The sequence below is a fragment of the Pleuronectes platessa genome, chromosome 14 (genome assembly GCF_947347685.1).
Source record: "Pleuronectes platessa chromosome 14, fPlePla1.1, whole genome shotgun sequence".
In the NCBI taxonomy this organism is placed as follows: domain Eukaryota; kingdom Metazoa; phylum Chordata; class Actinopteri; order Pleuronectiformes; family Pleuronectidae; genus Pleuronectes; species Pleuronectes platessa.
In genome coordinates, this window is record NC_070639.1 from 21,814,644 (window position 1) to 21,842,221 (window position 27,578).

Below are 27,578 nucleotides of genomic sequence, written 5' to 3' on the forward strand. Positions count from 1 at the left end.
CACAAATTACAAACATCAAATTTGGGATTATTGGATTTACGTCAATCTAGTTTTTGCTGCTCTGTTTGCCTGCTGAATTGATATCCTATCCCTCTCTCTCAGGGGTCGTTTTGGTGTGATCCGCGAGTGCCGGGAGAACGCCACCGGCAATCTCTTCATGGCCAAGATCGTTCCATACGAGGCAGACAACAAGCAGACAGTGCTGCAGGAATACGACATCCTCAAGTCCCTTCATCACGAGAGGATAATGGCTCTGCATGAAGCTTACGTCACACCGCGCTACCTGGTGCTTATCTCCGAGTACTGCAGTGGAAAGGAGCTGCTTCACAGCGTCATAGACAGGTGAAGCCAAACTGGAAAGCTGTGTTTGCAGAAGTAATTGGTTGCTCATCTGATTTGATTAAGCAGAAACATAATATCTTAATTTCATTTGATTCATCACTGGGTACCGGCTTAAAATATTCCTTCTGCAGTCATTCAACAAGCTGTTTTCTCTCAGGTTCCGTTACTCTGAGGACGACGTGGTGACCTACGTCGTGCAGATCCTCCAGGGTCTGGACTACCTCCACACCCGACGCATCCTCCACCTCGACATCAAGCCAGAGAACATCATCGTCACCTACATGAACGTCATCAAGATCATAGACTTTGGCAGCGCTCAGATGTACAACCCTCTCTTCCTCAAGCAGTTCAGCCCTCCTATTGGAACACTGGAGTACATGTGTAAGTCCTGCTTTTTATCAGACCTCTGGGAATCAGGGGAATTTGTGCTACAACCACATTATTATGTTTATTTTTTATTTTAAAATGCATGAATTTTGCTATGTACACATCTGGCGTCTACTATTATATACTAAGTCCAGTGTTGTGTTTTAGTTTGAATTGGTAGAAACAGAGGCACGCTTCCTGCTTGGATCTCATCGTTATGACTCAACTACCAGTGCTGGTGCAAATCATTGTGCTAGCACTTACATGGAGTATGCACATATGTTATTGATTAAAAGAGTATGAAGGAACCGTCTCTGCTGGTCTCGATCTTTTGTTGATATCTATTTATACTGATCTTGTTATTTCGGTTCTTGAGGAGGTTTATGTAACAGTGGGTGGGCGCACACAAGCTATGAAAACAGAGGAGAAATATTTAATAAAGCTGCTGCACCATCTCAAAAACAATGTCAAAAATCCTAAACTATAGTTAGTGTTCAACAAGGATGAAATTACTTGTGAAATAATGACTATGCATGTTCTTCCTTTCCCTGCTCCTTGCAGCTCCTGAGATGTTGAAAGGGGATGTGGTGGGTCCTCCAGCTGACATCTGGAGCGTAGGCGTACTGACTTTCCTCATGTGAGTCTCGCTTTCACAGCTTCCACTCAGCAGCTCCTCTTTAAATAGAAATGTTCTTTAGGTGAAATGTGCCAGCTGCATTTTGCATTGATATCTGGTTTCTTCATTCACAACTAACACAATGAACCAGCTGAATTGACTTCTTTACTTGATTACTTTTTCTTCCAAAAACATTGTGTATGCCTCTGTTTCTTTAAATGTTATCCCATGCGCTGCCGGGTTCATTAAGTTTAATACACCGAGTTGTTTTCAAACATTTGCTGCAAGTTCCAGTGTCGGAAACCCAGCCACACTTTGTTTAGCTTTAAGTATTTTGTTGTGTATACTCAATTTTGAGGTAGCTACTTCCTAGCTGTAGGCTAAAGGTACGTGCTGAGACATGTAGAGAGTGGGTTTTCACTTGAGTTAGGTGTAACTAGGCATGTTTATGTTGCCTGTAAGCAGGATTATTATTACTATTACAATAACACTGTAATAACTATATTACAGTACATAACTCAAGCAGTGAAATGAGGAACTAGAATCTGTGTGGTGATTCGATCCGGTGGGTAGCTGACATGTAGGAACTGGTGATAATCGGAGAGAGCGCCACACTGTTTTTCTTTTTGACTTGACACTTTCTCTCACTGGTTATACAGGTTGAGTGGCAGGTCTCCTTTCATGGAAAACGATCCTCAGGAGACTGAAGCCAGGATCCAGGTGGCAAAGTTCGACCTCTCCAAACTCTACCAGAATGTGTCCCAAAGTGCCTCTCTGTTTCTCAAGAAGATCCTCTGTAGCTACCCTTGGTAAGTTTCAGTCCTTTGGCTAATTCCCTTATTGAACATCATTTATGAACAGGATCTATGGCTAGTTCCTCACTGTCTGGTCTTCAACAGGGCCCGTCCATCTATTAAGGACTGCTACAATAACTCCTGGCTCCAGGATGCCTACCTGATGCGCCTGCGAAGGCAGACTCTCACCTTTACAACAACCCGTCTCAAGGAATTCTTGGCCGACCAGCAGCGCAGGCGAGAGGAGGGGGCCACCACGCACAAAGTTCTCCTGCGGTCCTACAAGAGCTCGACACTAACCCCTACCAGCCCCACCGCGCCAAACGTGCCAGCCTCACCCACTACACCCGGTGCCCAGTGAGAACAGGCTTCAAAACACCAGTGGTTTGGACTGTACAAAGGGGGGATCCTCAGAGTGAGACTTGACCTTGAGGCACGAGGCGCAATGGCCCCTTCAGGTCTTAGAGGTTGAACTTGTTTCAGAAATAGAAAACTCTTGGAAACAGCAGTGATCTACAGAAACACTCGACTCTTTTTCTTCTTCAAGAGAAATCTTTCCAAGAGAATCTCACAGAATGATTTCATGTCAAAAGAACTCTTACAACCTGACTGCATTTTTTTGTATAGTGTGGACCTTGTTCAGACAAGGCAGGATGGTGTCTTCAAGTTAGTACCTCAAGGTTTGTAACTTTGCAAATATTTTGGATATTCTTTGTCTTTTCTCATGGTAAACTCCACACTGATTACAGGGGACACATGAACGCATTTGCTAACCCATCGTTAAAGGCTGAAAATTGCTGTTATGGAGTTTGTCATGTTAATGGTTTAATGGACGTACAAGTCAATCACATGGTACACAAAAAAAAATACTTAGCACAACTCCAAAACAAGGTCTACTGAAACAATGATGCCTTTTTCCAGCGTAATACATCAACGCTCTTATGACCATAGTCTCATATTCAGAAGCCACATGTTCCATCAATGATGTCTAATTCTCTGTCCTTGATTAAAAACAACCTAGGATGCTAAATATCTTCCTCCATTAGCAGAGGCTGGATCCACACAACTACGTTTTCATTTGAGAGCACATCATCTCCTCACTGGTTATGCCTGGTGTCCACACGACTTTACAGTCCACAAACTTTAGGGCTGAATTGTTTCTGGACATAGATGCTGATTCTTCAGGCGCTGATCACGTGACCCCCTTCTGGAAGAGAAAAAACAGGCATTAGCCTCGGCTTCCAGTGTAGAACGCAACATGGGTATTAAATTGCAAGCGTTGCTGATCGAGCTGTCACTGCTAACAGCTGTTGTGCAGTTAAAATCTGCATTTTTTACAACAATAGAACTGCTTACATGCATAGATGAGGTTTTATTCAAGCAATCTGCGACTATTCTGCAACAAACATGCAAATGCTTCCGGTTTACACCTGCATGTGCATGCCCAATGTACCTGAGTGGTCACTTGTTATATGTTTTAAGGCGCATTAGTATGGACGGGGATTAAAACTAATACGGAGCCAAATCGTTTGTGTGGACAGAGATCGCTTTAGTTTGAAAATGCCGTCTTCAAACAAAACATAGTAGTACGGATGTAGCCTTAATGTATTACATTGATATTCGCAGTGTGATCTGTGCTACCTGAGTTTTTATACTGCCACAACACCTCAGATGATGGTCAGGACTGTAGCAGCTCCAGAGAGAACTCAATCTGTTTAGACTTTATAAAACGTATATATTCAGTTGTGAAGATGCACTGGTGGGTTTACTACAAGGGCTATTTACAAAAGGACTCTTTTTACTCAGCACAAATTTCTTCCCCAATGTGACATTAAGTGACTCCGTGCAGCGCCGTCGCTGTGTTGGCGCCGAGCAGACTCCAATTCCTTCAGCACAAATAAGCTAACAACCACCGCATTGGCTTCCAATTCAACATCCCTCTTCCTCTCAGCCCAGTGTCGAGGATACAGCTTGATCATCCACTCAGATCGATATCCACGGGTTTTAAATGAGGTTTACAAGTTTGATGAGTCACTTTTTACTTTGACTGTACAGAGAGAACTTTGCCTGAGGTGCTCATTAAATGTTAGATTGTTTGGGGGGTTTAGTGGAAAGGTGATTAACTTTTGAACCCACTGGTGATATAAGGGTGTGTCTAAGTGCCCTTAAAGAGTGAGTCAGCATAAAAATACCTTTTACATTTCATTGACAGAGAACGTTGATGAAAATATTGCTGCTCTTGTTCTACATCTATTTTTCAAATGCTGAGAGCTGAGCTACTGCTTTTTTCAAATTAGTTTTTAAATGGCACAACCTTTAAGATATACAGTACAGAAGGGATTTAAATTGGTTATAATTAGCAAAAAACGTTAGACAAATTATTTATATATTGTTTATTAGAGTAGCATACACCTTTATAGCTTCCTGTTCATAGATGTTTACATGGCACTGTAAACAGTGATAAAACCAAACCAGTATCTAGGAAACATTACTGCCCATACAGAGCATTCAATCAGAAAGACAATCCATACACCTCAAGGAAAAGTTTAATTTAACAAACTATCTATAAAATGTATTGAGGTTACCTATCTACCTCTTCATAAATAAGTCAAATAACGTCATCATCAAGTGTGTAAATAAACAGGTTACTGCCTTGTTAACTGGTCAACCATTAGAAAAGATACTGTTAAACACATTACACGGCCCTTTACAGGGATAATACTGAAAACTGAAAGTTGACATGTATTGACACTTGTCCCTTCGGTAGATTGAATATGACTCAGTTGCCTACTGCTGTTTAAACATTTTACATTGTACGTATTAACAAGTGATTCTAAATGTTGTGCTTTTTAATCTGTTTCCAAATGTCACATCTGAGAAAATATCTACAGTCATATCCCCCTTTTTTCCTGAGGACGGCTCATTCTGAAGACTATAGTTCCTGAAGTCTATCCTTAAGAATGACACCTAAGAATTAGATTTGATTTATCCTCATTGTTTTATGGTAGATAAAATGGCAAAGTTGTGTAACTTCTGATGTATTGCTTTGCCGTGTGGGGGCAACATGTCAGACATTAGCACACATGTCACGTGTCCTGGTATCACCCACGGATTTGCACGCTTCCCACAGAATGTGTCATTTGACAGTAGATTAAGTTTTAAAGAAATGAGATGCAGACCCCGACGCTGAGTCTTTTTGGGTGTAAAACTGTGTCTTGTATGAAACTATGAGTTATTTTGTTCTGTGTATTGATTGAAGGATGTTGCTGGTACCTCTATGAAATTATTTTATTAGCTCTATATATTCTTATGCTATCGCTAGATAAACACTAACTTTTTTCTGCTGTCTCTTTGGCTTTGTCGTTTTTCCAATGCAGAGTAAAGTTAGTCAAACAAATGAAGGTGTTTTGAAGCTGAATGAAAACATGCAAGATCAGCATGATGGTGCAACATTGCATCAAATCCAGAATTTCTGTGCACTGTAATCACACAAAATGAAACTGCATCGGGTTGTAAGCAGACGACGGGTGTTTTTGAAAAGAAAAGTTGTTGAACGCTCCACATTTTGTATTAAAATCCTATGCCGTATTTTGTGGGATGTGTTGCAGTGCCTCGTGATGGATATTAGACCCACAGAGAAAATAGTTTGGTCAACGAATTATTTTTGACTACATGAATGTGACTGCTTCGTGTGTGTTTCACAAGTTGTTTATTTATTGAGTGACTGTATTTGTTACAGCTTCTGCTTTTTATTCGGTGAACTTTCTGAATCTGGCATGGACAAGGCATGACAGCTGTGAAGGCTATTAACAATAAAAGGCAATATGACAAATGTATGAGTACGATGTAGCCATTTGTATCAAGTGGGTATAAAGGTGGTTAGAAAGAAAAGCAGTTAGTGCTGAATTTGCTTCAGTTTAATGAAACTAAAGATATTTGAGTGGACTGTGGTCAGCTCAGGCTGCACCAACTCCCTCTGAATGACCCTGAAGTCAAGCAATTATCTGCTTGTTTCCACCAGAGACGACTCGCATTTCAATCCACTCCCTCCACTACTTAAACAACCACCGGCAAAAACTATTAACTGCTTCGAGGATTCTCCAGAGTGTCTGAAGTGAATCGTAAATAAGGATGTGAAAATGCCTCTGGAGTATTTGTTGTGTTCAGTCTTCGGGTCAGTTGTGTGTTAGAGTGTTTCCTCATATCGAAAGAAGGTGAAGTAACGTCTGGGTGAGGATTTGTTTGTCATTATCCTTCTAGACCTACCACTGGCTTAAAGATGGAGACGACATTGAAGAAGACGACAGGTGGGCGAATTCAAATCACTTGGAAAGACAATGAAATTTGTAAAGTATTTTCATGAGGAGATACACAATCAATGGTGTGAACCTCCAGTGAGGTCTCTGAGCTACACCACAATTCACCTGCCCTGACAGTGCTGCCCAGTGGACAACATACTGTATGAACATCCTGTTAAAAGCTGTACATAAAATCATGATACAAATTAAGAGTTTTTTTGCTGACTGATTGTGTTATTTTTTATTATCCGCTGTGCATTGTTGCAATATTTGTTAAGATAAAAATAGTAAACATTTGTGATGAAATGAATCAAGTCTCATGTGTACAATCTGAGAGTCTCTGCCACCACCTAGCTGTGATCAGAAGAATTACAGGTGCAGGTACTGGTTATAACCATATCCCAGCTGCGCGTGTTTACACAATCACAAAGTAACAACAAATATTTTTCAATACACATGATGTGTGTATATATACACAACTTGATTTTGAAATCAAGCTTTGCAAGTATACTTCATGTTTATATAATCTATCTCAGTCACTATGGCACTCAGGCTGTGAACAAATTTATTAAGTACTATAGCTCATGTTTATCACTATCTGTCTCCATACAAAGATTTAATGAGATATAGTTCGAAAAAACGTGCACCTGCATTCAGATTTCACGAGGGGACTCTAAAACAACTTTGTATACAATAGAGTCTTAAGTCAAAAAATGGAAAATTTTAAATAAAAATTGATTAAAAAAAGTATCAAGTGTATTGTTCATAGAAATAAAAACTGAAATGAGAATAAAATAAGGAATAAAATAAGCGATGAGACTAATATTGAACAAAAGTGCCATTATGTAATGTAATATTTGACCTGATATTGAAATAAAATTTAAAATACATAAATCAATGTGTGTGTGTGTGTGTGTATGTGTGTGTGTGTGTGTGTGTGTGTGTGTGTGTGTGTGTGTGTGTGTGTGTTCCCCTTTAACTTGAGAAATGTTTGATTATAAATTCTTTATAAATAAATAAAGCCTTGTTTTAGTGGAGTTCTCTCATCCTGAATAGTTGGCTCTAGCAGGAACAGTTACCTTCCTCCCTGTGTGGCCACTTTGAACACTGCACTTCCTGGTTGGTCGGTTTCAAGGCTCCCTAAAAGTCTGTGAAGTTCAACCAGACGCTTCGCACTAAATACAACTTTTACTTAAACCCAACTAAACGTGCACGTGTTCCCCCACGAACAGCGGTTAATGAAAGTGTCAAAGTGTGTTTTCCCTCTCGCACACACACTTTGGACGAACACGGGAAACTTATCACAGTGAATTAAGAGTCAAAGCACCAGAGACACTCACGCTCGACACAAGGAAACGAGCTGCAGCTGAAGTGAGTGCACGAGCCTCACATCCTGTATTGTGACTTTAAGACCGGGGCTTCCTTGAAACCGCCCGGCTCCGCGTTAGCGTGAGCAAACTTGTGCACCGTAACTTTCTGTACTCGGGAACTTTTTAATGAACAGGTATTTATTTGCGCTTTAGCTCTTTTGTCTTCTGTCGCTCTCGCTCGGTTCTTCTTCGCAGCAGAATGCGTGTTTGCAGACGGGGAGCGGCCGCGCTGACATGTATGTTGTTAATCTGGCCCTAACCGCTGGGAGCTGACTTCTGCACATTAACGCTAAAAAAGACACAAACAACACAAAACAACACAACGCGGTGCTGCGAGAGCGACGGACCCAATGGACCATTCTCCGTCCATTATAACGCAAGTGACCAGGGAGGAGGAGGAGGAAGACGCTCGCGGTGAGGAAGGTGAGTTTGAGTATGGGGGGGTGGGGGGGAAGTTTACTGGAAGTTTTCAGCTGCGCATGACACTGTGACCGGGACACGGGACACTCGGGGCGGAGAAGGGTCACTCATGTCAGCTGCTGCTCCCACAGACCCACCTACACTGGTTCCAGTTAGACACAACCACATACATGTAGAAACCCACCAGTCCCACCAGCAGCCCCCGGGTTCTGCTCACTGTTCGGAGCCGGCTCTGGGTTCACTCTGTGCCCGGTGTAGGCCCCAGCTGTGCAGAGCTGTTGTCGTACATGGAATACAAAGTAATGAAAATGTGATTTAAACATCTGAAGTTGAAAGTTGTGTTGCGCAAAGTTTGCTTTGAGTAATGCGTCCATTCCACGGGGGCGGGGCCACAGCCGCTGACAGCTGACTGTCACTGTGGTTTAGGGACGTCGAGCCACTTCAGCTCATTATTAATTCATTCACTTTCACAAACTGGCCGCACAGAGGAGGCTCTGACGTCCTGGTGAAGTCTGACACGATGTGTGTGATTGTTGTAGTGAGCAGAAAATAGTCTGATGGCCTTGAAGCTGTGAACCATGTCAGCGGGGTCAATGTGAGGCTGCAAGCATTTTCATGTTCAGGTCAGAGGTCACGGAGAGGGTCGTTCCTTAAGCTTTAGCTTGTTGTTTCTTGAAATAGAGATAAGATAAGATATGATTAGATGAGATGAGGTCAAATAAGATATGAGATGTGATACAATAAGATGCTGGATCCTTTCAGCCTCTCTGTTTTAACAAAAAGATATTTGCCTGTTTTCATCTGCGGAGAATTGGTTTATTTCAGAAGCTGCAAACCAGTGGCTTCAGTGAGGGTGTTGACATCAAATTTATAAATTGTACTGGTTATTACATGCAAAAATCGCCCCTAGTCCTCCAGCAAATATCAATAAAGTGTTTGAATGAGAGGTCACCTTAGGCCATAAGACGTCAAGGACCTTTAACAAGAGCTGCTTTCACTGGAGATGCTCAGCTGACTGGAAAACATCGAGCACCACAAACCTGTGTGATGTTGATGGTAGAGAAGCGGCCATTGATAAAGATCTAGCCTCTCTATCTGTTGTGGAAGTATGTCAATGAGTCTGCTGTGTGCAGTAACTTACTGGTGGAAAATGTTTCCTCAGAGTATAATTACTCAGATTATTGATCATCTCACTTACAGTAGGTCGGAGCACAATGGCCGGTGTCTGACCCCCATCTCCTCTCCAAATTTTTAATTGTTTGTGTATTCCTTAACTGCAAAAGTGTCGAAATCAATCAATACATGTAAAAATTGATGAGCCCTAATTTTTGCAGCTGCTAATAACAGTGCCACCTAGTGTTCTCCCAAAAAGAAGGGATGGATCCAGCGGGCCCTGACAGTTGAAATGTGATCGTATTCTATATTATTCTATATTTTTTATATATTCAATGACCTGTGGCTTTAAATCAAAGAGCTAACAGTAAACAAGGAATGACATAATGGACATATGACTGGACCCTTATGGCCCCAGATTTAGAAAAGTCCTAGTTGCCCCAGTGTAACCAGTGTCTCTGAACAGAGCCCAGACGCCTGTGTTAGCCTGAGTTTTATGTTTGTGCTTTGGCTTCCTCCCACAGCAACAAGCACAAAGGTTAAGCATCAGATGGGCTGCTGTCACCCATTTGGCTGTGGGTTGCGGTTTGGTAATTAGCAGGTGGGGGGCAAATCTCCAGTAAGATCTACGAGCATAGCTACAAGACTTAATGAGATCATATCTAACAATACTCCAATTAAAATGTTACCGTCCTGTCACCAGACAGAGACATGAGACCAGCGGTGGTTGAATGAAAGAAGACAGTATGAGATGATGCTCTGAATCTGTAAGTTAGATGTTTAGTCAGGAGGTGGCAGCAGCGTCCAACTCTACCATCTCAAGCAAGGGTCTCGCTTTACGTTCTCTTGGCCAAAAGGTCATGAGTCCAGAACAGGGCGCTAGTCCAGAAGAGGGGCTGGAGGAGAAGGAAAAGGGACGGTTGTCTCTGCATCCTTGAAAACTGTGAAACTTTATTTAAAACTGTATTTTCCCAAACACCCACTGAGCCTTGAGGTTAATTCTTTGTTTGATGGCATATTTATCACACACGTCTTCTACCATGTGCCGTTTTATGGGCATAATTATGGTGCTATTAATGTGTATTTATAGTTAATATCCTTTTTCCGTCATCGTTTTCTGCTCCATCTGTCCACTGACGTCAACTCTAACTTTTAAGTATAATAACTAGTTGTTGTTTTTTTTAGCCTTGGCTTGGGTCAGTGTGTGAAGTGAATATTTTTCCGACGTGAATTTCTCAAGACCTTGAGCTGACCTGAGAACGCCGTGGCCACCATGAACCTCCCGCGCCATTTGCTGCGCAGGGGTGTGAAGCAAGTTGTCAGGTCGTAACAGAGTATCGGCTGTCAAAGTGGCGGAGAGTCGGTCGTGGGAGGCCCTCGCTCCTGCTGCATCTGGATCGGAATAGAAGCAGCCGAGCACACTGGCATGCCTTGCCCGAAAGGGTCCCAGATAAGCCCGCTTTCAGCTAAGCAGGCTAAAACATGCTGATGTGGCGTGAGGTTGTTGCTGCCGCTTGGAAATGCTGTAACCTCATTATCAGTGTCTGAGCCTCTTGGACGGGGAGGTGTGAGGAATGTCGCAGGAGTCTGCTTCGTGCTCATTCCTGCCACCTATTTACACACGATTAAACAAAGAGCTGCAGCTAAGAAATGGAGCTACGATCCCAGCAGTGTGATTAGCATGTCACTGTTATAACAGACACTGGTGTGAAAGTCCTTACCTGCTGTAGCTCAGCTGCCTGTGGCACATTTGGCTAAACTGGGTTTGCCATCTGCTTTTTAATATGTGGGAGCAGAGGACTATGATCTGTGTGTGACCCTGAACTACCAGTGGACTGTCGGGTTTAAGAGGTTTCCCCTGGTCCTGTATGATCTGACCTACACATGCAACATGGGGCTGCTCAGTAAAAAGCTGTTTATGCTGCGTCAGTCTATTTTGGGGGATGACAAAACTTAAAGTAAACTACACAAGTTTGGGAGCTAAGGTAGAATTGGTGCTTTACAGCTCTTGTTACATGGAAATGCAATTTAATTAATTGAGAGATTATTAATTAATTAATTTAGTGTTGTACAGTAATCTGTCACCCTTAGTCTCAAGGGCTTATCACCCAATTCTATCTACAGCCAATTGGTATTTATTTACGTTTTGGAAAAAAATACATTCCTGCGACTCCACTGAACTATGATGAGAGCCATAATCTCTATAATGACGGAACTTGGACCAATGGGGAACCTTTCCATGACTCGTCCATGAAGTCTTGAGATCTTCAGGCCTGACTTGCCTCTGTTAAGATCAGTGTTCACGATTCCACGATAAGAAACAACTGTTATCCAAAATGAACACAGAGGCTCATCCCAGCTGTTTCCGCTCAGGCTGGAACAACCAGTCACTTGATTTTTGGAGTCAATTACCTTTTCGCATGGATTGTGTTTAAACTCACATTGTTTTTTATCTTACATTAAATCTTGTTTGATGATCCAAAACATTTAAATGTGACATCTAATCAAAAACAGAAAAATAAAATATAGAAAGGGTCAAATACGTTGGGTGGTTTGATTTTGATGACCTCTTCTTATTTTGGACCTGAAGTCCGTCCATAAGGAGCCAGTGTCTGTTGATTCTGTTGATGTTGACATTTGCAATGTAGACCTGGTGGTTCAGAGGCCTTGGGAATGACACGATGTTGCAGAGTGTAAAGTGTCAGCGGCTTAATTTAGTTCAGTTAGTTCTCCGGGTGCACTGGGAAACATTTCTGCTCAGTGTCCGCGTGTTGCTGAGCCGGTTCCTGCTGCCGAGTGGAGGTTCGACCCGGCTTTTGTCCGGGCCTGTTTTCCTTGTGGCCTGGTCTGCATATGTCGCACACGTATAGAGAATCTCACCATTAACCGCTGTCAGCAGCTGCTCTGCTCGTCTATTTTTAGAGCTCTGATGTGTAACTTCAGAAGTGGTAATGCACCGGGGCCGCGTAACGTCTCTTAACACTCGGGTTTCACCTGCCCGGTTCCCTCGCCACACGTGTTTGCACACAAACCTTTCATCTTGGGACCAGGAAGCATGTCGGTGCCATAATGATCTGCTCTCCGGAGGCTTCGTCCACGTTAAGCTCCAGTTGATTGAAGCAGTCATCAGGGACAAGTCCATAGGGAACAACACGGATGAAGAGAAAGGCTAACAGTGTTTTTAATGAGCTAAGGTACATTGATAAATATACACTAGGATTTAAGTGCTGTAATATGTTTTACACTTTACGCTAATAAATGAAGTGTAATCAAAGTGGTTTATGGGTTAAGAACAGAGGATGTGGCACCTTGTTAAGCAATAGTAGGCACATTTTGATTTGTGAATATGGCCGATACAAATAAAAATGTATTGATTGAATTTCTTTAATCTGCAGTATTTCTGATTTCCAATATTCCTCCATTAGATGAAGACTTACAGTTACAGTGAAAACTCAACATTTTCTAATAATAATAATAATAATAACAATGTGGCTTTTAATGGCGTAGTTTATTCATCCATTTGAACAGTAAACATACAACACAGGGCTCTTATTAGCGACTAATTGATTATTGATTTAATCTGACAATTACTTTTTATGTTTACTGATTTTTTTTGTATTATAAAAGTATTGATTAAAAACAATTGAAAATTTAAAAATCTTGAGGTCCAAGTTTGAGCTTTTACTAAAACCCAGGACAGAGAAAAACCAGAAATCCTACCTGCTTTAATCAAGTTCAGATTATTTCCTGTGACTCTGATTTCATGAAACATCCAGTATTGTTCTGTATCAACTGCCGGCTCGTCTGTTTGTTGATCACTCAACCACCGGCTCTACTTCTGCAATCATCACACATTTACACCCAAAGCCGGCTGCCAGGTCCGTGACGCGCCCCACGCTGAGGCTACAGATTTAGTCCTGTCTGAGCGGCTTGCTAATGTCCCAGCTGACAGCTCTGACTGGTCATCAGGGCTCAGCTTGTTTCTCCGAGTTTTTCTTTCTTTCTAAATACCAGCTCTCACCACGCTGACACCAGCTGGTGGTGTTCTCTAGCTGTTGTTACATGGGTTAGTGAAGTCGAGACGAAATGTAAACTAGTATAAAATACGTGGGTTTTTATATATGTCATCATCACAAAGTTCAAACCTTTTATTTTGAAAAAAACAAAAACTTTACTTTTGTTTTCACAAACATTCAGCAAACTTTTGTGGTTTATCAGAAAAATAAGAATTCAACAGCTATTTGTCACTAGAAATTCTTACTAACTGATGCTTCTATACAGGGGTTATCCGTGCCTTAGAGAAACAATCAAATTAATCAAATTCTTGGAACGAAACAATAATAACATACACCAGGATGTCGTCACCTGATTGATTTCGTGGGCCGAAACGTACACTCTTGCTCTCTTATGCAATGTGTTTGAACCTTTTGCTACCCATCTGAAATAGCCGGAGACAGACTATACACCGAACACAGCAGGGGTCCGGCTGACATGAGGTGCTGCCAGGATCAGATACCCTGGACGAGCGCTGCGGATCCAAACCGTTGCCAGATGTGACAAAATACACTTTACTCTAGTTACAGATGGAATAAAACTGGAGCAACACAACTGCATATCGAACATATAAACCCTACATTGTCCATTGAGTTTCATTATAACTGTAGTTATTGCCTGATATGATATTGTGCGCTGAAGAATGATCAAAGTCAGTTCCACAGATTTTAAATTGGGATGAAAGAGCAGTGGTCTCAGTTTCAGCCACATCCCTAAATGTATGTATCAATTGATTTCGAGGAACCTGGAATCAGAACAGTATGTCCATCATCTCCATTATAACCCTGTACCCTCTCTCGTTCTGCTTCAGGTGCCCATACAGTTCCCCCGTCGAGGAAGCCTCGCAGCAGAGGCCTTTTCCACTGTCTCTTCTGCTGCCTGTCTCGCAAGGATTCAGAGCCGGCTCCCGTGAGGAACAATGTCCCCTTACTGGAAGAAAATGGGACTTTGTCAAAAGTAAGTTCCTCTGGCAACATCCTTCTCCAGCTCCTCCTAATGAGATTGACTTTCTCTCGCCCTCCTCCTCGCTCGTCTGTCGAGCAGCATGTGGTCCGCACTGATTGACAGCCACGTGATGCCTGAAACACATGTTTTCTTGGCTCAAAGCTGTCGGTGTTTACTCACCTCTCCTGTGCCGAGAAGTATCGTGCAGCAGCATTTCCAAATGTACTCCGTGTTCAGGCATCAATCAAACCGACCAAGAATTAAAAGAAGTGCAGGAGTTGGGAGTAAATGTTACATGAAGATCGCTGCTCGGCCACAACCGGGACACACAACACTAGATCCTGCATTGGAGACATCCTTTGGCTTAGAAAACTATGATACAGTTCAGATATGATATGATTCCTTTAATTTTAGAAACTGATAACGTATCCATAACTACACAGATCATGTGTGAAGGGTGTTTGAATATTAACAAAATGTTAATAGGGTTTGGATGTTTACGTTTGTGGAATGGTGCTTAATCCACCAGTGACCACTACTTCTCTAATTATCTTTTTCGGGATCATACTTCCCCCAGCACAAGTGATTATAGTTATGGAAAACAACTTGGCTTTAGTCGGTTATGGTCTGAAGATCAAGTAGTCAAGATCTTCTCAGGTGTCAGTTTCAGATTTATGCCTGACTTCAGCCTTTTATAGAGATTTGATATTCCAGAAGTTATTTGTCACTTCTTTCCAAGCCCCCAAAATAAATTGCTTGGTCTCTGGTGAAGGAAGGGGGGGGGGGGGGGGGGGGGGTCGAGTCAAGCGCCAGTCTCAGCTTTGGTTGTGACAACCTGTCATGTCATCGTGCATGCTGCTCCTGTTGCTGTTACTCTCTCAGGCTCCTCAGTGCCTCCCCCTTCCAGCCATGTGAATCTCCACTCTGAATGGACCCTGACAGTTACCCCCCGCTCTGCTGGACTTGTACTCCGCAGGATCCTTAGACACGGCAACATCCTGACCCAATGCATGGAGGATAAACTTTTAGCAAACATAGACTGACAAAGCATTTCACGATGTATTTGGAAAACTCGGAGCAAGTTAAAGTCCCTGGAGAAGGGGAGCCATCAGCGGAAGTCATGCTTGCAGAACAATGCCAAGTTACCGACTTGCCAGAAGCTGCAGATGTAACCAGCCCTTCGAAAGGAAGCGCCAAACTCGGCATGAACGTCCTTGTGGAATACACAGAGCAAGTTGTCAGCAGGGTTATGGACCCGTCTCTCCTTTGCATGGAGCCCTGCAGGACGAGTGGAGATGAGGCTGAATACAGCAGATATTGCAACGGACACGCTGAGAGCTTTGAGCAATATTCAGCAAGCAATATATTTTTCGAATCCAAGCAAACCCTCGATAAGTGCGAGACGTCGAGGTTAAGCCAATCATTTTATGAATGTGCTCAACACTGCGAGTGTTTTAAACCTTGCAAGTCTTCTGAGCACGGTGCTAATCATAGCGTAGCTTGCAACAAATGCTGTCCGTGCTGTGAACACTGGGCAGAGCACCTCGGACTATTTCAGCAATGCAAGCCCCCCGGTCAACAGTTAGAGTCTCTCGACTTTGAGCGAGACCAATTGGCAATAAAATGTGACAGTTTAGGGCTCTGTGAAATGTCTGATTTCATAGCGGAGAGCCCTGAGCAGCTCGAGTTACTCCGACAATACGAGTCTCCTGATCAGCAGAGCGAGTGCTCCGACTCGGACCCGGACACAGCGACAGAGGATTTTGAACAATGTGAAGTGGTTGGTTTCCGACCCAACATCTGTGATTCAGTGGACTCACGGGACTGTGGCACTGAACACTGTGAGTATGATGAAATTCAAATTGAGTACGCAAATGCTGACGAGGAGGATGAGGAGGAGGATGAAGATGAAGAAGAGAGCTACCCATGTGAACAAAATGAAACTGAGGTCGGACTATCGGAAGATGTAAATTCATCACATTTGAATGAGCAGGTTCCTGTTTGCTTTGATGACAGTGAATATGTCAGTTTTGAGGACACTGAAGAACTCTCAACGCAAACTCCGACATTAGACATGTCAGCAGATGACTGTGAGACGTGTGGAAGCGAAGAGTACGAACCCACGCAGCCGTGTGCAACTTCCGACAAAACCTCAGACGGCTTTTACACCGAAGAAGACAGTTTCTCCGATTGCTCCTCAACTGAAACAAAATCCTTTAAGACCTGTCCCGAAGGCAGCATCCCGTCGGATCCCTGCTCCGATTCATCTGGGGAATCTGAAAAGGGAGTTCAGGGCGATTCGAGCGATGAGCAGACACAGTGGGAATCGTTTGAAGACGATGAAGAAACGGAACAAAAGAACGCTAACGAAAGTGATGAGGATGAAAAGAAAACACCCGCTGCGGTTGATATTGTTATCGGGGATTACTTTGATTTATTCGACAGAGCCGACCATTACGCATTTACACCGAAGCGTCATTACATCTCCTGCTTTGAAGGTGGGGATATACACGAAGGCCTGAACCTTGAGAAAGAGGCTGCGAGACGTGCTGCCAAAAATGCATTTACGTATGAGGAAGACAGTGAGGAAATGAAGATCCAGGAAGCAGGTGTATGTCCTGAAGAAGCATGTGATGCAAGTGAAAGAGATGACTGTGAGTCAGAGATAAACCCCGAAGACTTGATCATAGATTCCGAGTCAGGTTTAGCAGAATATGATGAGGTTGAGGAAGAAGAGAGTGAAGCCTGTGAATTTTACACAGAGGATCACGAGGAAGCAGAGGAAGACGAAGAAGCCTTTGATGGAGAAACAGCTGAGGGCCATGTTTCTGAAATCTGCTACGAAGAGGAGGAAGAAGAAGAGGAAGAGGAGATCTGCCTGTCCTCTGGTCATGAGGAGAGCATGTCTGCACCATGTGCCGAGAACATCTCCGTTGAAGGTGATGCTTATGAAGAGGAGGTCTGTCAACCCCTTGACGACAGTTCCTCTACAATCGATCTTTGCAGAAAGGATGACGAGTCGGAGCCAGACGATAGAGCGGCTATTGACTGTTCCGAAATGGAGCCATATTGGTGGCTTATAGATAATGAAGGTGATGAAGAGGCGTTTGAACCAGGTGTTGAGGATTACTATGCGTATCAGGTTCAAAGTGCTCAGTCATCTGTTAAACAAGCCCTGAAGGGACTTATTACCGAGTCCCCGGCTCCTGGAGTTTGTCCAGCAGAGAGCGAAGCCGTCGGATTGGCAGTTGGTGAAGATATTGAACCGAGCGAGAACTCGGCCGGCTGCTCTGCTGCGGAAGAAACGGCCAATAACATAACTCAGAAATCGGACAACGACATCTCATCCGGAACGAGGTATCCTCTAGATATCATCCACAGTGTTGTCCCTGAACATGCCAAGCTGGAGGGAGGCGATGCACAGACGGAGGAAAACGACTCTGAACAGGGCAGAGATTCAGAAGGGGAAGAGAGTGAGGACGAATCCTCTGAGGCCTGCGACTGCGAATACTGCATTCCACCAACCCAGCAGGTATTGCACCTCAACTGTGAAGCATCGAAGGACTGATTAGAGCTTTCAGAAGTGGGGCTGAAATACCGGGGGGGGGCTATTTTTACAGCTCTAAGGCGCTGCTTTCAACCGTGGCAGTGAATAAGTTACAGGAGATCTTCACTTGGCAGATTGTGTGGTATCTGTGTCAAACTCCAGCTCTGCCATTATCCTCACGTGGCAGCTTGCTGAACACAGACAAACACACGCAGCGGGGTACAGACGGCCTGTACGCTCATGCCAACTTGTTTTTAGAATCATAATCACACTAACAAACACTGATGTCTGGCCACTTGTTGAAGGATGGGGCCCAGTATGAGGATATCATACATGCTCACTCAACATTGCAGCAGCTGTAGCATCCAAGGTTTCTTGTAACCCTTCACCGAAACAACACAACACAAGCCAGTGTCTCTTAAGTGACAAGAAACACACACACACAATGAATAGTATGTGTCCTACATATTGAGATTCAACTTTTTCAGGTTTCAATTTAATTACCTACAAAGCGTAGCTGCTGCTCATGTTGTGGGTTTCAAAGCTAAAATAACTTTCATGTTATTCGAGTTCTCCATTAATGAGCTTAAGTTCTAAAACTAAATTTGTTTGTCTTCAGGTTCCAGCAAAACCTCTGCTCTCACGGATTCAATCGAACGACACGGGGAAGATCTGTGTGGTCATTGATTTGGATGAAACACTAGTCCATAGTTCATTTAAGGTAAGTTTGCCCGTGTGACCTACTTTCTCTTTGTTAATGGAGCGGCTCCAGTGTGGATTTGTTGGGGGCAGATGCCAGTTACTGATACTGGGGGAGTAAAAAAATGTCCAATGACCCGTTGCATGAGCCAACTTTAATATTTAACCTGTTCCTGTAATTGTTCAGGCTGCAGATATATGTTTTATTTAAATTAGGATATAGATTGATTTGTTTGTTGGGTTATAGACAGAGACAGGAGGAGTTTTCTGTCACATTTTGCTTTTCAGTATTAATGAAAACTAGAAAATGCATCATGGACACAATTAAAGGAGCCAATATATATTTATATATGGCAAAGAAATTGAAAATGACTACTATAACGTTATTTTCAAGGCCCTTGGACTAATGATGTTAATTGTTATTTATTACAAATAACTATAAACAATAAAAAAACAAACACAATCAAATATATAGAACCGGAATTGAGAAAATAATGTTACTCAAGTAAAATGTAAACATGAATACACATCTTTTCTACATGGTTTATTCTGTAAAATATGTGAAATAAAAGCTATTGGCAACAAATACAAACGCCGATACTCATATCTGTGAAAGGCTCGTGTTGATATCATCAATGGCTACATTTCCATCAGACATACTGTGTACAATGTTTTAAGAGTCAGCTTGTCGAAACTAGAAATATGAAAATACTTGTCCTCTCAAGTGGGAAAACTGTCCATTCAGATGCTATAACTCCACACTGTGTTGAGTATATATGTGATTTTAGTATTGGTAAAAGATTCATATTTGGAGTATATGTCTAGTCCATTCATCTCAGACCTGTGTGGGTGTGATACATTGTTGTCTCCCACCAGTATATTTAAAGGGTTTCTCATGGTTTAAAAATAATCCTCCTTCCAGGAAGGCCCAGGATTATGTATCATAAATACATATTTTATCATAAATCTAAATCTAAAGGGCATTACCACTTTTGAAAGGCTACAGGAGCTTTCTCACGTGTGCCGGTTTGTGCCAGTTGCGCAAGTTTTCCACTCCATGTCCACTTGGCACACAAAGCGACACGTTGTTGTGTTTCTTGGCCGGGAGCCGTCACTTCCTGGAGTTGTCATGTTGCCAGGCAAATGGCAGATACTCGAGGAAGTTGCTATTCTCAACCGAGAAATAATCCTGCGTGTAATCTTCACAGCTTGTTGTTTAGATTCTATGGTTTGTATACAGGATAAACAAGGCTAAGCATTTTAATGAGTGCGCCTCAGAGGAACTGGGAGGTAGATGTTTGTAACCTCAACCAGAGGCTGAGAGCTGAAGTGATGTGACCGGCTGCACAGACACAAGAATGGGTTCAGTCTTCTCTTCTGATTCTGGACAAGTTACAGACTAACTGCTTTTCCCCCAAATCCTGAACTTAGACATTATCAACAAGATGAGATAAAATAAGTTAAGATAAACTTTATTGATCCTCAACAGGTAAATTCACTTGGTAGAGCAGCAGACAGTAAAAATAAAGTAGACAAGAGAACATGTGAAAGTATAAAATAGAATGAAATAAGCAATAAAGTAAGATGAAATAATAAATAAATAAAATTCAGTGAATAAGTACATAATATACACCTTTACACTACATATCGAATTATTATTTGTAGAGAAATGCACTGAAGGAAAGTGCAGTGGCACAAGAGGATTGCATGAAGATGTGTGTGTATATATCTATATATTTATATGTGTTGGCAGATATGTTATACAATGTGAATATGAATGTAATATGAATTTATTGTAGTGAAACATGAATGTTATCAAGTGCTAAACACTGGAGTTGAGTGAGATTTGGTTTCTGGTGTGAGAGACAGTTACAGCCACATATTGCATACAAGTTTGTGTTTGCCTGTTTTTACAAGGATGCTCATCGAGTATCTGCTATTCGATTCCATGTTGACTGTCAAAGCAAACAAACCACGTGCCAACTTATGGTGGACATAAATAGCAGTATAGGATTTGCACTGTATCATTTTGCATTTGAGGAGGCACCTGACAGGAGGAGCCGACTCGTATGTCAAATATACATTAGCTGTTGATTTCCCGGTTAATCTGCAGGACCAACCTGCGTCTTAAATCCAAGATCTCTTAAAATAATAACGATAATTCAATTTAATGAGAATTCAAAGAACCATCTTCCATGACCTGTCATATCAATATCTTCTTCTTTTTCAAAAATGGCTTTTGATTAGAAATACCGATGTAAATATTGTACTTTCAAATAAGAAAAATGACAATTACAAATATTTCAAACTATAATCTCAAACTGCACGGTTGTAGTGTTAATACGCTTTCATATATTATTCCTTGAAATAACTGGCGTCCTTTTGTTTAGCTTGATGCCTTTTAAGGGAACATTCAGTGAACAAATCTCTGCCATAAGTCAAGGCTCCTGTATCACGACCAATTATGTAATGAATGCCATGTGGTGTTTGGTCCTTCTCAGGTCACTGCCTGTCCTAAAGGATGTCACTGGATATGGCTGCTCGCTATGTGTAAACAGGGTCAGAGTCCGTTAACCCCGTGTTTAACACAAGGTGGATGACAAAACTCATTATTACTCTGACACATGAAGATAGCTTCAGGTGACATGGAAGAAGAGAGGAGAGCTGTGCAACTCGCTTTTTAAGAAACAGAAAGATAAAACAGTCAAAATAAAACAATTAAGGTGCAAAATCTATATTAAAAAGTATTTTATATCGACCTTAAGTCATGTCATTGGGAAACTGTATTCAATCTGTTGCTGTCAGACCATCCTGCTCTTTACTCGAATGTAAACTGCGTCTTCTAACAGCTTCAGTCTCATTTTAAACTCTCCCCAGTAGGACACAGCTTTTTGCATTTATAGTGCAACCCTCAACTAAGGATGTAAACTAAACACATCAACAAATATTTTGTTTTCAAATTAAACATTCATTTAGAAAATCGTTTTTATTTTTTGAATCAGGAGAATAAATTGCATTTGAAACCTTTGTTCCTGTACAGATTACACAGATATTTTGAGTGAGCTGGTTTTTGTGTTATGGTTGTTTGTTTAAACCAGTGACTCACACAGATTGTTCACATTCAAACAAACAAGATTTTGACCAGAAATCTGGTTATTTCACAATCTGTATTTTTATGAGAATACAGGTAGAGAAAACATTTTTAGGAAATAAGCACGAAGGAGAACCAATGCTCCTGTTTAACCAGCACACAAACAATATACAGTCGAAATTGAAAGTTTCCTACACAATCTTTTAGTGTTATGTTATTTGTGAAACCTAAACTGAAGACAGGCTGACTTTTATTTATTTTTTACACTGTAAATTTACTTGTTGCCAGAATTTACAACTTTATTCTCTAAAAAGTACGACTTTGTGTCGCAAAAGTTATATTACGACTTCATTACTGAAGTAATATTTTTTCTTTAACATGACCCTAACATGCAGAGAGCTGCTGGTGTAGAAAGTTAAACACTAAACCCTGGATTTGCTTTTAATTTGAAATGTGCTTTAGTTGGATTTCACACATTCCTCCGGCTAATGAAAGTTGTTTATATGTTTGTTATTTAATATAGATTTTCTAAAACATTGGCTCAGTTGGCGAAGGACACAACCTAAGCTAGAACTGTTTATTAATTATGGATGTAGACTCGCACTTTCGGCCGTGAAATAAAACTATATCAATAATTATTGCAGTATAATTTTCATTTACAGTAGTATAATAAAAGTTTTTAAAATAAATAATAATGTGGCACCTCCCGTGGTGTTTACGACTCAGACCTTACCTCCATCTGAGAAGCATATTTCAGGGGTGAGAACTGCCCGAAAATAAATCATATATTTTTTATGAGCCTTGTCACTTTCGGGTCGAGCCTGTATTTCAATGATGGAATTGACGAGAGTGGTATTATGAGCCGTGTTGTGTGACTGTGAAGTCGCTGAGGTGGCGTCTGGGAGTCTCTTTGACAGATCTCCACTTCTGACTCACTAGCATCACGCTCATCTCTGCACAGTGTGGATTTTTTTATAAGGAAACTGTGAATAACACTCCTCTTTTTGTTTTCTACAGCCAGTGAACAATGCTGACTTTATCATTCCAGTGGAAATCGATGGAACAGTTCACCAGGTATGCACTGTTTAAACAAGCAGGATTGATTGTGAGCACTTCACATTGCTGCACTGCACAAACACACACAGAAACCAGGGTTTGGCCCAAACATGAACTCCACGACCTAAAAAAAAAAAAGTCAGGAAGGTTTACAAGCTCTCGGGATTAGGATTCAGACTTTATACCCGGACTCCGGTTTGCACTGGAAACACTGGGCTGGTGCCCTGACAGCGCTGCAGCCCTGTCTGTTGATGGCTCCGAGCAGCAGGTGGCTATTTCAGTGGGCTGACGAAATGACGAAACCCTGGCAGGCTTCTCAGAAACCGCCGGCCATCAATCAGTTCCTCGGCGCATGTTGTGCCCTGCTCATTGGTGCCCGGGGGACGGCGGTGGCTGTAAATGGTAACTGCAAGCTGTTGTGCTGTAGCCCCCCCCCCCCCCCCCCCCCTCAGAAGACACAGGAGCTCTGGTGCCCACAGGGCCTGGGTCTGGTTCAAGTAATCCAGGATAGGCTTGTTTTAGTGGGGAAAGCCTGTTCAGGACGACTTGGTTCAGAAACAAGGCCGCCAGCAACTTAGTGCAAGTAGATCTCAAAACATTACAACTTATATTTAATTAATGTCGCAATATACAATTATCAAAAGTGGGTCACACTGTCCACTATATTTATATGTACATGCACACACCTGAATTGTAATAAACTAGGCCTGAAATAAGATCTTCTCTTATTCTTACATTTCCCCCCTCAGTACTATGATCATATTTCTAACTAGAAATATGTCAGTAGAATGCAAACTAATGCATTAATAAGCTAAGCTAATATTTAACTGCGTAGTTTAAGTATTAAACTATCCTGGATCCGCACATAAGTTAAACAGGTTCTTCCCCAAACTATCCCGCATCCTACCACCAATAAAATCCGTTCAGTAGTTTCTGCAAATTCCTGCTAAGCAAGCAGCGATTAATACACAACACAACACAACGTAACAACTGAGACATGTTCAACTCCAACTGTGTTTTTCATCATCTGTGTCCTTTGTGTCTCCGACCAGGTGTACGTGTTGAAGAGACCCCACGTGGACGAGTTCCTCAAGAGGATGGGGGAATTGTTCGAGTGCGTTTTGTTCACCGCCAGTTTAGCCAAGGTCAGACTTCTGCTGTGTGACACTGTTGTTGACAAATCTATCCAGTTTGTTGTGTTAAGTGACACCTGCGTGTGTGCGCTGTTTACAAGTGACCCTTCCACATACGCCCTGACACATAAAGAGATATTTAAGATAGCTCTCAGGGAATCCACGTTTTAACCTGAACATTTACCTCAAACTGCCTCAGCTCGAGCGGATCTGGTGTGAGTCATTACATCACCCAATTTTGCACATGAAGCCGTCATGGGAACATCTGAGATCGTGTCAGAAATCGAATGCTGCTCTTCCGCTTCTCACGTTTACGAGCTTAAATGTTGCAGATATCACTTCTCTATGAATCACACGTGTGTCAGTGCTCACATGGGGCATTGAAACCTGATGCAAGTTGCTTGGTGCTATATGTAGCCTATAACGTTCAGTATGTCTGACATAGTGTTTAAGTCTTTAAATACAAATCTGATGGATCATTTTAAAAACAACTTGTAAAATGTAGAATAACTGAATATTGTACAATATACAGGTTTAAGTTACAGTTTTGCTGAATATTACCATTAGAAACACACCACCTGCCTGATACAAACACAAAACGTTTGTTGACAAGCTAGTGCCAGATACAGTATTTCCCTAAAGGAACTAGGAGGAGACCAAAAAAGAGCAATAAGAAGTGGAAGTTACCTTCATCAGATCAAATGGCTCCAATTAAACACTACGATGATTTGTACTTATCTGTCAATGATGTGTTTACGCAACTAACACAAAAATCAAAGTATTCTGTGTGTGTTTTATCTATCACGCACAGTAACCTTTCTAGTTGATGTAAAGCAATTAACTTCCACTCGTCTTGTGTTTCTCTGTAGTATGCAGATCCCGTGTCCGACCTGTTGGACAAGTGGGGGGCCTTCAGGAGCCGTCTCTTCCGGGAGTCCTGCGTCTTCCACAAAGGGAACTACGTAAAAGACCTGAGCCGTTTGGGCCGAGACCTCAACAAGGTCATCATCATCGACAACTCTCCGGCCTCCTACGTCTTCCATCCCGACAACGCTGTACGCCTTTTCATATTTACCTTCTGCAATATGCTGACAAACACTGGGAATGTGATTAAAAGACATGTACCAGTAGTTTTCTAATTCCACAATGCCCTCTGTTTCTCGAAGGTTCCTGTCGTTTCCTGGTTTGATGACATGTCCGACACCGAGCTCCTCGATCTCATCCCTTTCTTTGAGAGACTAAGCACAGTGGACGACGTGTACGATATTCTGAAGCAGGAGAGGACTTCGAGTTAACAGATGCAGGGCGCTAGGGTGACATCGATCACCAGTGGCTGTCGTCACAGGGGCCACGGAGGCCGCTGGGCCACAGGTCCCACGCCGGCCTCCCACTACAAGGACCATACTGCATAAAAAAAAAAAAAAATACCTGTCATTTAATCTAATATTCTTATTGTATAGTGCATTAAAAAAAGTCACAGTAATCCTGTAGCTGGGTTCAGTGACAGTTATGTAATCCCTGGTGACAGATTTTTCTTTTTTTTTTTATTAATCGTGGACTTTAAATGACTACAGAGCGTGACTGTTGTCATTGTGTTGAGAGCAGCGGTTTGTGTACATGATCAGACACGACATTAGAACCGGTCTCATGTTTGTAAGTCGAGGCTGAACGGTGGATGAACAGGTTTGACTGTTGATCAACGTCAGTTGTGCCGTTCAGCGCCAAATCAAACCACCACACGTCATTTTCATGTCAGTTCAATGTAGAGTTTATATCTGAGGCTCTCACGCAGAACACCACAGGTCATCACAAACAGTCCCTTGAATCTCATTGAGCTTATTTCCCCCAGATAGGTTTACATAGGTTGAATAACTTATCAAATTGTTTTGTGGCAAGTTTCACTAAAAAATCACATTTTGACATGTGCCAAACATTTACTGTGTGTTTTTGGAAAAGCTGCAATTTGAATTAGGGATTTGGTTTAAAGATAATATACAATATTCTTTGCTATCACACGGAAAACATCCAGAAACAAATATCATGAGTAGTAGTCCTTATTCACTACAATACATGATATGATTTAATAACTATATATAGTAATATTACTAAAACCTAATTATGAACGTGTAATAAATCTTTTAAGATGCAGTCTTATGCCCAAACTATGACAGACTATTATGGCCATGTTGTAAAATAAATAAATATAGAAGATATCAATAATAAGGTTGTAATTTTACCAGAATAAAGTCGTAATTTAAATTTCTCAATGAGATTAGTTTGAGTTTTTATTTTGTCTTTTATCTCGTAATTTAATTGCAGTAGTATTCTGACTTTATTCTTGTAAAATTCGTATTTCTCATAAAATGGCGACTTATTTAGTAAAATTGCGACTTTATTCTTATATATTTATGTCTCAATTCTTGTAATACTACGCTGTTATTTTTGTTTAATTTCTACTTAATTCACTTGAAATTACAACTTTATTTTGTTCTCTTTATGCTACAACTTTATTCTCGTAAAATTACTTTATTGTACATTTCCTACTTTACTCTTGTCATTTTATGAGTTTCCGCCCAAATCCGACCTTATTCTCATAATATTACGACTCTATTAATATTATTCTCGTCATATTACGACTTCTCTAAATCATCCATCTACACAATCTGAGACAATATGAAACTGTAAACATTAGAGCTGGGTTGAGTTGAACAGACTGAGTTCCCACTGATCGGATCTTTTATACACAGACGAGTACCCCTGCAGAAAAAGTGAGGTTATTTTTGTACATACAGTAGATCAGACTGTTAGGCAATCATTGTGACTTGGTTTTAATCCTATTTGATGTAATATTATTTTATCCTTTTGGAGATTTTTAGCTGAATTGGCCACGCCCCCCTGTGTGTGGCCCCCCCTTTCGATAATGCATTAACTGTTAATGTGTGACCTGCTAAGGGCGCCTGAGGTAAGTGAGTGGTTTGATTTTGAAAGCACACTTTGACGCCTCCTGTTGGTAAACTTGAATACAAACCTTTTTGTGTGTGAGGCCCCAGCGGAGTCCAGTGTCCTTCCTGATCCGTGTGTAAATTCACTTTCTGAGAGGAAACTTGTGCCAATCATGTTGGATCACCCTGCTTCACTTTGCCTCAGCCTGGAGCGAGTGTTTATATAATGTGTGTGAGAGTGTGTGTGTGGTTTGCAGGGTGCGTACTTACATGAGATTTACAAAAAACAAGATGCTTTGACAAGTCATGAGAAACATAACCTTATTCTTGGAATAATGATTTACTTTTTTTTTTTTTTTTTTTACTGTATTATACAACCAGAGTATTAACGTTATGCCTCGTGTTTAAAAAAAAAAAAAAGAGTTTTTAAATTGCTGCTGACAAATGGTAAAGATTGCAACAAAAAAAGACAAATATTTCTACCTTGCATCAATAAAGCATGTTTTATTGAAACGGGTCTTATTTCACTTCAGTACTTATTTCCCCCCCCCGACACACCTGACGCTCAACACAACATAGGAGAGGGGGAAACAAGTCCAATGGAATAATGGAATATGGCACAGAGTTGATATGAAAACAACATTCACCTATAAGTTCAAATGAAAACACACTCAACACACGTCAGCAAATGTAGCTGGTTGTCAATCAAGGTGATCAAGTAATTTTCATGATTTCTTTTTTTGGCCCAATGTATTAACATCACAAGCCCCTTGCTACGGTTTTTTCTATTTTT

At 41.5% G+C, this 27,578-nt stretch overlaps 2 protein-coding genes across 3 annotated transcripts in view; both read left to right on the forward strand.

Annotated features, from left to right (window-relative positions):
• The window catches only part of spegb (striated muscle enriched protein kinase b), a 32,504-nt gene extending 26,915 nt beyond the window's left edge, over positions 1 to 5,589 (forward strand). Inside the window, exons 37-41 of the mRNA XM_053439744.1 lie at positions 103 to 342; positions 500 to 723; positions 1,270 to 1,345; positions 1,984 to 2,133; positions 2,224 to 5,589. Coding sequence (XP_053295719.1) covers positions 103 to 342; positions 500 to 723; positions 1,270 to 1,345; positions 1,984 to 2,133; positions 2,224 to 2,479 — 946 coding nt within the window. The 3' untranslated portion in view covers positions 2,480 to 5,589. The remainder of the gene's footprint in view (positions 1 to 102; positions 343 to 499; positions 724 to 1,269; positions 1,346 to 1,983; positions 2,134 to 2,223) is intronic.
• Positions 5,590 to 7,529: 1,940 nt separating this feature from the next.
• On the forward strand, positions 7,530 to 27,302 carry LOC128455838 (carboxy-terminal domain RNA polymerase II polypeptide A small phosphatase 1). Of its 2 annotated transcripts, XM_053439746.1 has the most exons (7): positions 7,530 to 8,209; positions 14,184 to 14,329; positions 18,484 to 18,585; positions 22,672 to 22,728; positions 23,763 to 23,855; positions 24,713 to 24,898; positions 25,010 to 27,302. In XM_053439746.1, the coding sequence occupies exons 1-7, from the start codon at positions 8,137 to 8,139 to the stop codon at positions 25,136 to 25,138; spliced, it is 786 nt and encodes a 261-aa protein (XP_053295721.1). In that variant the 5' UTR covers positions 7,530 to 8,136; the 3' UTR covers positions 25,139 to 27,302. The 2 variants fall into 2 exon arrangements, with proteins under 2 accessions (XP_053295721.1, XP_053295720.1); XM_053439745.1 differs by lacking the exons at positions 7,530 to 8,209; positions 14,184 to 14,329 and adding an exon at positions 15,242 to 17,849.
• Positions 27,303 to 27,578: the final 276 nt, after the last annotated feature.